Source organism: Phlebotomus papatasi, chromosome 3 (genome assembly GCF_024763615.1).
Source record: "Phlebotomus papatasi isolate M1 chromosome 3, Ppap_2.1, whole genome shotgun sequence".
NCBI lineage: Eukaryota > Metazoa > Arthropoda > Insecta > Diptera > Psychodidae > Phlebotomus > Phlebotomus papatasi.
The window spans coordinates 71,188,031-71,201,529 of record NC_077224.1 but is presented as its reverse complement, the minus strand read 5'-3'; the positions used below and the strand labels follow the sequence as shown (position 1 = coordinate 71,201,529).

Below are 13,499 nucleotides of genomic sequence, written 5' to 3'. Positions count from 1 at the left end.
TCTCGATTACCGTATTACCTTATCTTATACTCGATGGAACTAGGTGAAAATAATACAAGAAAATTGAAGAAATAGAACGAAAATTCGATAAACGGTGAGCAAAAGAAACTGTAAGACAAATTAATCGCACAGTTTTTTTTTGCTCACCGTTTATCGCATTTTCGTTTTATTTCTTCAATTTTCTTATATTATTTTCCCCTAGTGCCACCGAGTATGAGATAAGGTAATACGGTAATCGAGAATTTACGTAAGTATTGCAATGAAAATGCGTAAATTAACGAAATACGGTGAGTATTTTACTGTTAATGTGATTCTGCCCTAAATCGAAGAATCCATTCCATACTATGGTAAGTCGAATTAACCTTTTATCACCGATAGATTTTTTTACCGATAAGATATGTTGTACCAGAGACCCAAGATCTACAACTGGTGAAAATTTGGTGGTCTTCAGACGTCTGGGTAACGAGATATTCATTTTTTTCTAATAAAAATTGCACGGGCAGTTGGGGAAAGTGCCCATGCTTTACGCGGTCCCAAAGCTTTATAATGACTAAATTTTTCCTATGTTTTTCAATAAATGTGACTCCGCAATATATTTTAAAAACAGCACACTTTCCCTAGTTTTTAAAATTTGGATGCGATGAGTCATATTTATTGAGAAAGATAGGAAGAAATTAGTCATTATAGAGCTTGGGACCCTTCAAAGCATGGGCACTTTCCCCTATAGGAATTTGCCTACTTCAAATGGCTCTCCTAAAAAGTTGTCATTCTGAGATAGCATAGCATGGAATGGAAGCATCGAAATATTCTCGAAGATCAGCCTGAGACTATTTGTAAATAAGTTTAGGAGGCTTCTAATTAATGTAAATATTGATTCTGATATAATCAATAGAAATTTATCACAGATAATGACCAGCGCACAATAGCTTTTGTTTGTAAACATGTTTTCAAAATTTCCTATGAGAATGAGCGAGATGACTAGATCTAGATCTCATTCACTCTCATTGAAATGTCAAAAATATGTTTAATAAACAAAAGTTATTGTGCGTTACGCATAAAGCTTCATGCGCTTCGTGATTGAATATACTGACTTTGGGTCCTCGAGGATAGCCCATTATAAGTCGATTTTCGTAATTTCTATTTTTGATATTTCATGTTTCATATGTCGTGTATCAACTAAAGTTGCTTAAAGCAACTTTTTAAGCAATAAATAATGAAAATTATTTTAGGTCGAAATTGTGCTTTTCATTTGATTTTCATCAACAATTATTACTTGTTTGATATTCTTTGTACTTCCATTATTTCTAATCAAACGTTATTCAAAATAATTTCGAAACATTTCTAAGGAAAATATCAAGTCTACATGGGATCCCCGGATTATGCATATTTTCGGGACTAAGAAAAAGTGCGCGAAACGGCTTTATGCCCGTCAAATCATTGCTCTACCTGCCGATTTTACTCGGAGGTTTTTAGAATTGTAACGGTATATTCTAGTACCTTTAGAGAAATTCTGTAGATTTTCGGCAGAATTTCTGCGTAGAAAATCTGTAGATTTTCGCCAGAATTTCTCCCTAGAAAATCTGCATAGTGTCCATTACTTAACAAAAATATTGTTGATTTATAAAGATACTGTAGAAGTTATAAAGAAAATGGTATGCTCTGCTTAACAAGCATTACCGATTAAACATTTTAGATAACTAAAAAGATGCGAGCAAAAATACTAATTTCTTAAAAATCGCCAATAGAATGATACAAAAATGCGAAATTTAGGTCGTCACTCTACTTAAAGTTTTTACTTCACTATTCTCTACTTATAACACGGTGTCGCAGAATTCTTTATTTTATATAAACACTGTAATATCACTAAAAAAAACACCCTATTGAATTTTGCAAACAAAATTCAATGAAAAATGTTCCATCTTTTCAGACACAGCTATCTGGAAAGCCTAGAATGTAGAAAAAAATCTACAGAAAATCGTCAGAGTTGCAAATGCATCAGGATTCGTCAGAAAATCTGCAAAATATTCGGGGGATTTCAAAAATGATATCACAAATGGGCTCCTAATGGTAGGCAAGAATGCATAAGTGTATTTGAATAATCCCATTATATGCATAATCCCGGAACTCCCTGTATCAAAAGACTTCCTATTTTAGCCAAGACACACTTGGGAGTATTATAACAGACGAGTGAGTGATTTTATTCCAGAAACAAACCTCGATGAAATATTTTCGGATATTCACAAAGTGCATAGAACAGTGCTAGGGTGTATTGTCACCGTGGTATCACATAATAAGATTAATATTAAGATTTACACTTTCTGAACTGCGTTAATAAATTTTTATTTAAGTGACTTAAGACAGCCTGAGTCAGGGAAAACTTTAATTTCCACTTTTCAATGGACAAATTTTATAATTACACAAGAATGTCCATAATTTGATCCCATTATGTTGAAAAATCAGGGATATATCCAGAAAAAAATGTGTTCTACAGGACTTTGTGTTATTTAATCTGGCAAATTAATGAAGACGTATCCTTAAATAGCAACAAAATAAAGTAAAACAAAAATGCAGATCTGTGGATAACAAGTCAAAGTAAAACCAGAAATTTTTGAATATATCATTGGTGAAAACTGTGAAAACTCTTGAGAAATCTACACTAATTGCACCTAATGTTTGTTGCAAATAAAAAAAAAACAGCTGATTTTAACTCTTTTGTTTGAAAAAAGTCCACAAAATATGTTTTTAAAATATTGTGTTTTCATTAGTCAAACAGGATACTTATGACCAGCGCACAATAACTTTTGTTTGTAAACATGTTTTCAAAATTTCCCATGAGAATGAGCGAGATGACTAGATTTATATCTCACTCACTCTCATTGAAATGTCAAAAACATGTTTACAAAACAAAAGTTATTGTGCGCTGGGCATTAATGAGTATACTTAATTTTTGAACAGATTCCTAATTCTGTTTTGAATCAAAAATTTTACTATATTCCAACGTGAAAATTCCCTATTTAATTCTAATTTTAAATAGATCTTTGGACTTTTTTGATCAAAAACGCATCATTATTGAGAGACAATCTGATGCTTGGGATGTTTCACGTTTTATGTTTCATCTTTTGTTTAATATTTTAAATTATCGTCGCTTAAAATAGCAATTGTCGTAATGTACTCGTCAACTTGTAGTTCGGTTAAACTGTGTATTTTCCTGGAAAGTTACGAATAATGCTGATTTACGAGCTGAGAAAGTTACGACAATCGCTAATACAAGCGAAAATATAATTTTTTATATTTTTATATAATTCATTTTTCATTTATAATTCATTTTTTATATTTTTTATATAATTCAGGGATGTTTAAAACATCTACCTTGTGAATATGAGATCAATCGAAAGAGATTGACCAAACCACATAATCACAATAGCTGTGATTTTGAAAGAATCAGAGCTAAAAAGCTCCATCACATTTTTATCAGTGTTTGTTTGATAATTTACATTCCATGCGCTCCATCAGAGAGTGAATGAATAGCAATTGAATCGTTCTTTATTGCTTGTGCTTTTTTTACTTCTTTTGCATTCAATCGAGCCACAAATACAAGTAAAATATCCGGATGTGCGACAATTATCCATTGAGTCACCACCTCTCTATCGATGATTAATCAAACATGAAAATAAACCAATTTGTCTCTCTCTCACTGAATGGTCTTTTACACTCATTTAATTTTTTTTTTTTTTTTAAATTTATTTTTGAGGGTCAAAAAGGTTCTTTGATTCGAACTTACCTCGTTATATCTTCATGGCTGACAGCTCGTGGGGTTCCAGGTGGAACAGCAGCGAGAACATTGGATGAAGCATATCGCGACGACGATGTCTCCAGAGCTGCAGAAAGAAATCAAACAATTGGATTGAGACGTTTGGTGAACAGGTGAAAATGCGCGTTATTACTAGAAAATCAATGTTTAAAATCTGAAAGTTTGCAACTTTGTAAACTGAGTATTTGAAGAGGGAATAAATATTTCGTTGCTACGATCAGCAATTGTCGTAACTTGGTCATCCCTTAAATCAACAATTCTTTGTCCAAAAGGTCTTGGAATTTCCTATGAAACTGAACCGGTTCCAATCGGTTTTGAATCGGTAATGAACCGGTTTATAACCGATAAATAATTTTTATCTGAAAATCAATTCTATTAGTTGTAAAAAACTATTTTGGGGGATGTTTTGGAGATTTATGAATCGGTTCAAATCGGTTGAGAACCGGTAAACGGTAAATGATGCGAAAGTAGGTACTTTTGAGATATTGCATGCAAGTCACGAGTTCGAGCATTTCGCAAAGCCTCGGACGCTTTGCCAACCCTTTAAAATGAATTATTATATTGTTCACACATAAAGTAAGTCAGTTTTGATTTTAACTCTGTAACGGTATTTTGTGGTATTTAGAGCAAAAAAAAGTTTGATTGTTAAGATTTAATTGTTAAGAAAATTATTAGAACAAAATTTGGAATCACAAATTTTATAACAGGAAAATTTCATGAAATTTCATCAAATTTTCTTGATCTGGAGGGCATAATTTTCAATGGATTACATCAAATTTGGATTTATTTGAAAGGTCTTGAAATTCCAAACCCGATTGTAGAGCTCTCAATCGGTAATGAATCGGTAAAGTAACGGTAAAAGCTTTATTTTAAAAATAGGTTCGAAGAAACACCTGTTTAATGATTTTTAAAAATACTATCATCTTGATCAATTTTCAACTTGAAGATGGTCCTGTGATGATTTATAGATATAGTTAAATCGATATTGAAATTGTATGCACACAAAACATTTTCGAAAAGAATATTTACGCGGAGGCGGAGCTCCTTCTCGGGAGTTCGAATAGGTCACAAAATCTCGGACGCTTTGCAACCTCTTTCTTTTCAAATAGAACAAATTATCAGCAAATTTTAACCAAGTTGTTAAAGGCAATTTTCCTCGTCTAATATAAAAAAAAATCTTTTAAAGAATTTCCTTTTTTGGGTTAAACAGCATTTTTATTTGTAGGTAAAAAAATGTGACTAAAATTCTAATTGTATTTTTAATTATTTTCTGTTGTAAAATTTATAATAAGGTGGGGTAACTGGATCGTTTGCCGGAGAGTGCTACTTAAACGCTTGTTTTTGGACTGATGAAATTCTTTTTTACTTCTTCTAAATCCATAGAATTATTCACTGTTTCATTCAGAAACATCATATAAAAACAAATTATCAAAAATATTAAAGAAAATTTATAAAATAATGATAATACTGAAATAAGTCAGCATGCACTAACTGGATCGCCTTTCCGCTGATTCACTTTTAATTAAACATTTGGATTTAAAATACTTTTTTTCACAAGGAAAAAACAATAAATGTTTTAAATCAACCATCTGTCATTAGCGAAAATATCATTGATAGAAAATTTTTAGTAAAGAACCAGGCTGGCACAAGAATGAAATGAGTCGATTACACTCACTTATTTAATGGATAATAATATTATTTTTGTTTTTTTTCTCAAACTTGAATAGTTATATTATGTTACTGTAGTGACTATATTACGCAAATAAAAATAAAAATATTATTTTAAGTGGATTAGTCATAAACGATCCAGATAGCGAAGCGCCCGGATTAGCACACTTGACTGTAGTTACGGTGATATAGGTTGATTTTTTTTAACTGTTGATAAGTATTAGAGAATACTATATTTACTAAAAATTTGAACTTCCAATTTGGAAATTATTACTGGTTTTATTTAATTTTGAAAATGTTGTAAAATTTTAATTATTAAAAAAAAGTGAAACGCAAAAGTGTAAGCTCTCCTTTTCAGAGAATGTATCAACAGTAAAAATGAGGAGCTGCGTGCGAAAAAACGCTAATTTAATAGGGAAATGCATACGACTTAGAGTTTTTTGCTCTGAGCGCCTCAAATATCTTTTTGAAAAAAAAAAAACGATTTTTTTCATTTTGTTTCAAAAAACATTCAAGAGGCTTATTACAAAAAACTTGAGCATATAATCCAAAATTGAGCATATCGTCTTAAAAAGGATAAAACTACCTTTCAAATAAAAAAAGTAAGAAAAATAATTTCAACCCATTTCCGAGATAGAGCAAGTTAACTCTTTCGTCTCTTTTGGGACTCTGAGTAGCCAAAGAAGCATATGAATATTCTATGAAAAACAATGTTTTTTAATTATTCAGAATTTATAAAAATCCGATTCTTGTGGATGATTACAAACTATAAGAATGTCCAAATGTAAGATTTTTTTTGTAGAACCTCAATTAATTCCTGAGTTTAGATATTTTTGATTAAAAAATGGTGAAATTGGCTTGCAGCATATGCTGCGGTCCGGAAAGAGTTAAAATGTTCGTCTAAAATCGTAAATTCAAAATCGTTTAAGTCCATGAAGGAGCGATTTCAGTCTTTCTCCTTTCTGAATTGAAATAGATTGGCCCATTTAAAGTTTTCAGATATTTTTCATAATTTCAGGTTAATAAACAGAAAGCAAAAGTGGGTTGAAAAATTATATTACGATACGATAATAATTTTATGGAGACTATCTCCATTAGATGCGTTTGCTGTCGGCTCAGCGATAATGATCAGCTTCCGGAATAAAATTGTAGAAAAAATTATCACTTGACTTAATCGCTCTTAAAATCAATTAAAAAACGTATTATTTCTGCCTTTTACCTATTGAGACCGATATTGATAAGTTGGCGACAGACGCAACCAATAAAAAATTACCTATTAACATTTTCAAAAGAAATAAATATTATTGGTGAGTAAATTATTCTCTAACGTTTACTAAAAAAAATTATTTTGTTCAATAAGAAAATTAAATATAAAATAAAATAATCCATCTTGGTCAACAAACAACGTAAAATTTATTTGAAAACACTTAAGTGTCTAATTATTTGTATGAATAAATAATTTTCGATTCAATTGAATATTTTTTTTTCTAAATACTTCTCAATCTGCAAAAATCTTTTTAACCCTTTAAGGACGATTGGAACACCGGTGTCCCATAAAGAAAATAATTTTTCCTGACTACCTAAAGTTATTTTTTTTCTTATGTTTGAACGTAATTGCAAAGTAGAAGGTTGAAGGAATCTAGAATATTTTTTGCAAATCTCTAGCTATTTGCTATGTAGTAAATATTTAAGCTCAAAAAATGGCGAATTTTTAAATTCTCAAATTCATAATTGATTTTATTTATTTTTTTATACTTCTAATATTTTTTAAGCAAAACCCTTTTGGGAATAAAAACTACAATACTCATACGTAATATTTTTAATAAAGCGAAAAATATTATTCATTGGTATTGTCAGAAAAATTACTTAAATTTTTGGGCTTTTTTTGTCCCTATCGTTCATAGAAGCACAAAATACCCCGAATCAGATTCTGTTGGACTTTCCAAGGTTAAATGTAAGACTTATCGTTGATTATATTATATTTCCCAGTTTAATTTTTATTGTTGATTTTCGGTCAGTAAAAAGTGTCTCGTCGTTAAAGGGTTAAAATAGCAATTTCTCTCTTCAAGCATCAAACTTCCAAATACTTCCAAAAATTCCAAAGAGAAATTTCTACAAATGCCAATAACACTTGTAGCATTTATTTATTTGCAAATAGAAAGATTCGCAGAGAAATTAATCCGATTGCAATAGTGGCCTTTCACCTTGTCCTAATTGACTTGAAGAAAAAGACTCTATGGAGAGATTACAATCACGGGCAGACTTTGTCTTCTTCTCAGTAAAATTCCTCAAAACATATATCGGCATCTTTTGAGCATAATTTTCTAACACAAAAGTCACTGTCAAACAAAAAAGATTGAGAGAAAAGAGAATTAGCAATTTACCTTGATGCGGTGAATGTGCTCGATCTCCAGCAGAATTGGCATAGTCCACGACATTCTGCCCGATGCTGTTGACGGCACCTGTTGAGTGAGAATTCACGTGGCCCAGACCCATGGTATTCTGCGGCGGCGCAACAGCATGCTGCGCCTTCCCAATAACTAATGTCACCCGATCCGTGACGGATTTGAGCGTAGCTACGGCTTCCTCATGCGTCACATTCTCCAGATTCTTCTCCTGTCCCGTCGGATGCCTCACCGCCACCAATTTATCCCCAATACTCATCCGTCCATCAACCCCAGCTGCACCACCATCCATGATCTTCGTCACATAGATGCCATTGTCGCCGGGAATATGTTGATTCCCAATGCCACCAGCAATTGAGAATCCCAATCCCTTGGCACCCTTGACCAGATCAATTTCAATTATTTTTGGACCCGGTGGCATTCTCTTCCGTCTCACGTGCAACTTCACAACATTTCCCGCCTTTTTGAGTGCCTCCACAGCACTTGCATGGGGTACATCCACCACTGAGACATCATTCACAGAAATGATGCAATCATTCACCCCCAAACGACCATCGGCCGATGCAGCCCCACCCGGAATCAACTTGGTGATGTAGATGGAGGTGTCAGTACCAATGTGAGGATTATCTGTGCCTCCAGCAATGCTGAAACCCAATCCTGAATTTCCCCTTTCCAACGTAATATCCTCATATTGCCAACTATCATCACCATTCACCTGCAGATGCCATCATACAAAAAAAAAGAACATCACAATCCACGTGATTTTTCCCTCCTAATTTCGCCTCAAGGCCCAATCATATCGCGTTACATTGATTCATACTTCATTACTTATTTGTGATGATAAATTACGTGATTTATTTACATGTAACTTAAGCTATTTCTTATTCTTCGCATTCATGTAATGTCGAAGAAAAAATCCCCAACGCTGGAAATGAAATCAGTCGCAGTAGGCCTTGGATTTTGTTTTTTTTTCTTTCTTGTCATTTCAAGAAAATTTAATCAGCTTTCTTTTGGTGAAATTCTTCTTAAAAAATATTTATTTTCGACTCAGTTATTGCAAAAAGATTTAAAGCATTCGAAAATTAAAAGTTGACAATCAATTCAAGAATCCAAATGCGAGTTATGCTGAAACCGCAAAAATGACCGGGAAATGCCGTTCTACCATTCGAAAGATTATAATTCGGTTCAAGGAACTTAAGGCTGTTGCTCGTAAACCAGGAAGTGGCCGAAAGCCTGGGATCGAACGCAAGAGGATGGAAAAGAAAGTGCTAGAGCTTTTCGAGAAGCAACTCAATCTTTCCGTACGAAATGTTGGCAAAAAGATGAGAATGCATTGAAACTTGGTCTATAAAATCAAGAGAAGGAATGATTTTATAATCTACGAAGCACAGACTGCTCCCCATCGGACCGAAAAACACCGTTAAAGTGCTAAAATCATCTTCACTAAGGATTTCAAGGCTATGGGAAAGATGTTTAACCCGTCCTGCACTCCGGAAGATTGAGAAATACTGGGAAATTTTGAAAAAGAAATCTCAGGAAGAAGAGTCAGGTATCTGAAAACCTGCCGGATTTCAAGAGGAAGTGGAAGAAAGTCATCCAATACTGTGGAGACGGGTTTGTCAAGTCCCTAATTAAGGGAGTTAAGAAGAAAATGCGAAAATTCGGCGAGAAACCATTGGACTAAGAAAAACAAAAAAAAAACATATTAAAATCCTAATAAAATTATCTTTCCGAAAATACATATTTTTTATATATACTGTGGATTTCATTGGAGAAAATTCATGGTCTATCTATATGATTTATATGGCCTCAAAGTGAATTATCAGGGATACAACCGACCTGTTTTATAGAGTTTATCCGGAGAACGGATTAGTTTAAGATACCCTGCTCTTAATGGGGTAAAATTTTAGGGGATGCATAATGGACCCAATAGAGAGGCCTGGGTACAGTGACCACATTTGACCGCCATCTCTTCTAAATATAAAATCTAAATGTGAGGTAGGGCGCCTTTTTATCCTAACTACTCGAGCACATTCTCACATTCTCTATCTCCTAACTTCTATACCCTAGCACAGTTACAGAGAGGATGATCGATCTCTTACAAAATTTCGAAAATTTATATTTATTGGTTGTATACGTTGTATATATTTATTAGATCTTTTTCGATCGTATTCTGATCTTAAGTGAACTCCCATAATTCTATATTATCTCAATTTGATCTTCCAAAACCATTTTGTTTTTTGGATTTTTCTCGAAAACAGCTCCAGAAATTTCTTATATTTTCAAATGTGTTTTGAAGGTAGTCCGTACGAACATTTCGTGTACAGACACCTATAATCGAAAAAAAATATTTTGGAAAGTAAACTTTTATGGACAATAACCGCGCGAAAAGATAATACACGGAGAGTTCTATCTCGTGAAATCGAGCATTCTGCAAAGTTGAGACGCTTTAGCATCTTTCTTTTTTTTTTAATATAAATAAACTTATTTCAGGATGCAATACAACCTAACGACAACGATTTGATTGAACTCCTTGAAATCTTGAAAGGGTCTAAACGAGAATACGCCCATTAATATTTTGATAAACACTTTTCAAATTTTAAAATATTTTTTAAAAGTAATAAATTATGTTGAATAAAATTCATTACTGCTATCCATTTTCTATGGCAATAGTCTACAAGTTGATAATTCGAATTTACGGGAGCACAACTAATTGAGTAGTTCCTCAGGAGGCAACGTAAAATATTCAATTTGTTGTAATTAAACTGAATTGAATTTTATAGTTGTATTATCTTTGTTTTGTTGATACACCGGCGTCCCAATATGGGCATCGCTGTCTTAGCGTCGATTTCAACCTCCGAGATGAAAACGACTAACCGTTCGTTACGTTTTAATTTAATTTATTTTTAATTCATTATTATTATTTTATTTACGTATTTTATTTTTTTTAATTATTTCGGAAATTGGAAAAAGGTTTGTAAATATTTGTTAATGCCTAAGCAAATTTACAAATATCTTTTGACTGGTTGACTTGAAAATAAATAATTAACAAGTTCGTAAAAGTTTGTAGTTCGTTCACAAACTTGCTTCATAATAATGATCATTTGACAAACAATTTTGTTCTTTTACTAACATTACTTCTTAAATGCTCGTATACAAATAGCAACATTTTTTGTAATTATTTTGCTATTTGTTCGTAAGTAGTCTTGTTTTGTCTGACAAATGTCAAATTTATTGCTAAAAATTTATCTATGTATAAGCACATGTTCCTTTTACAAACGTTTGTAATGTAAAACCACGTAAAACCCCTAGTATTAGTCTTACTAAAATTCTGACGACCTAAAGAGTATTTTTGATATTAACATCAAGTAATTAATTACAAAAAGTTCTATAAGAAAAAAAATCGCGTAATTTAACATCACAAACAGTGAAGTGAACTCGTGGGTCAATTTTCATGCGAGATTTCTTAATTAAATCAATTTTCTTATTCTTACGTGTTTAGCATCATTGACGGCCGGTGTGTGAGCCTGGAACGACAAAAAAAGAAACATATTTTTTAGCTACACAACATCAAGGGAACATACTAGCAGTTTATCAAAAAAAAAGTATAATCTTGAGTTTCTTATCGCTGACAAGGAAAGACATACAAATTGCATAGCACTTATGTTTAAATCTACGCGGGATATTACATTCCATATTTTATCAGTTCACAGACAACATAAATTCTCTAACATTTATCATCACATAAACTCGTCGTTTGTGGGGGAATATAAAGGTAGGTACTCTGAGTGATAAGAATAAAAAAAAATATACAGAGCAACACTTCCTCGTCAAAGCTTCTAAAAACGGGAGTCGAATGAAACAGCAAGTGCCAAGATAAATCGAAACTATCGAAATTGATAACACTGATAATTCCACTTTAACTGAAGGTTGTAGTAAGTTTCCAGAATTTATCAAGGTAAATTGTTTATGAATTAATGTTACAGGGTTATTCATGTGAATATGCTAATGAAAAGCCACAAACTAATAACATGCGAAAACACCAAAACATTCTCTTTAAACGCAACTTAAAACAATTATTTTAATCTCTGATTTTCATAACACAAATTTGTCTATGAATTTGTACAAAATTTTGTTTTAACAATAAAAACAGTCACATAAAAGGCAACATCTTTCAGGACAAATAAATACAGTTTTGCAGTTCGAAGTTCAATCAGTTTGGAGGGCTCCTTTATTAACCGATTTGGTTGAATTTGGATTTTGTGGAAAGGTCTTGCTTAACATTTCTTATCCGGTTATATCAGTCCCTCTCAATCAGTAATGGAATGGTTATTTGTGCGTAAGCTTGTTACTAATGCTAAAAACATTCTAAAATACAAACTTCATAACCAATTTTCTAGTTCAGAATTGATTTATGATTGTGAATCAATTTAATCGTTAATAAACCGTTATCTATTCAAAAAACATGCAAAAAGATCATTCACGGATAGCCCTATCTCGTGAGTTCGAGCATTTCGCAAAACTGGAATGCTCTGCGATCTCTTATATTTAAGATACATTTAAAAATATCCCTTACATTTCAGAACATTTGAAACATTTCACAACGGCAGAAGTTAGTATCTAAGTACAAGTACAGTGGAACAATTACCGCCTGGTACGTGATTCTTTCTGCCATATTCGACACCTGATGAACAGGACATTCAACCGAGGTTCATGACCATGTCACATATAAGATTAATATTAAGATTAATATTTTCTGAACTAACTGGCAGTGGAAAATTGGAATTCGTGTGAGTTATTTTTCAAATAAGGAGCTTCACTGACGGCTGTTGGTGAGAGGTTATGGAGAAGAAGGAGGACGTCGTCTGGTGGTTCGGGATTGCTGATTGAGTGGTTTCGACTTTGGGGCCCTGTTTGGAGAAGACTTGGATTCCCCTCCAGGAGGGGAATTCTGTAACACTCTGGCAATGCCATTTGACACATTGGGTTTGAATCTTAGGAGAGCTTTTTCGAAAATGCGATTCTGTAGACGTGACATTGTCATTTAAGCTCACGTGACATTGTCAGAAGTCATATATTTGAGATTTCTGGCAATTAAAATGACAATGAATTTTGTTAAACAAATCAACCAAGACGTATAGGGGAAAGTGCCCATACTTGATACGATCCAAGCTTATAATAACTATTTTTTTCCTATGTTAATCAATAGTTATGACTCATAGCAATATATTTCAATAGCTGGTGCTAAACCTTACATTTCCTAAAAAAAAATAGGATCCTAGCTCTTTTTTCCTAGTTTCATGACCATGTCACATATAAGATTAATATTAAGATTAATACTTTCTGAACTGCGAGAATGGCAAAAAAAGATAGCAATTGTTTTATCTTGCTTCTCTCTCACATTTCCCCTCTGCGTACGAAGTTGGCAGCACTACATAGCTCGAAAACTGACCGAATCACAGTTGGCACGCATGGAAAATTGCTCGAATTGCCTGTAATACGATTCAGAAAGCAATTAATACGAACAGTAATATCTTACTCATCGTATTAATCCACTAGAGTGTACTCTTTCTAACACACGTGATATTCCATTTGAAATTGCGCATATATATACC

At 32.8% G+C, this 13,499-nt stretch overlaps 1 protein-coding gene across 24 annotated transcripts in view; it reads right to left on the bottom strand.

Annotated features, from left to right (window-relative positions):
• LOC129808208 (disks large 1 tumor suppressor protein) overlaps window positions 1-13,499 on the bottom strand; it is a 158,061-nt gene that overhangs the window by 27,270 nt on the left and 117,292 nt on the right. For all 24 annotated transcript variants that reach the window (XM_055857991.1, XM_055857996.1, XM_055857994.1 and 21 more), the window contains 3 exons: window positions 11,379-11,411; window positions 7,864-8,599; window positions 3,782-3,878 (listed from right to left, as the gene is read on the bottom strand). In XM_055857991.1, the coding sequence (XP_055713966.1) occupies window positions 3,782-3,878; window positions 7,864-8,599; window positions 11,379-11,411 (866 nt within the window). The remainder of the gene's footprint in view (window positions 1-3,781; window positions 3,879-7,863; window positions 8,600-11,378; window positions 11,412-13,499) is intronic.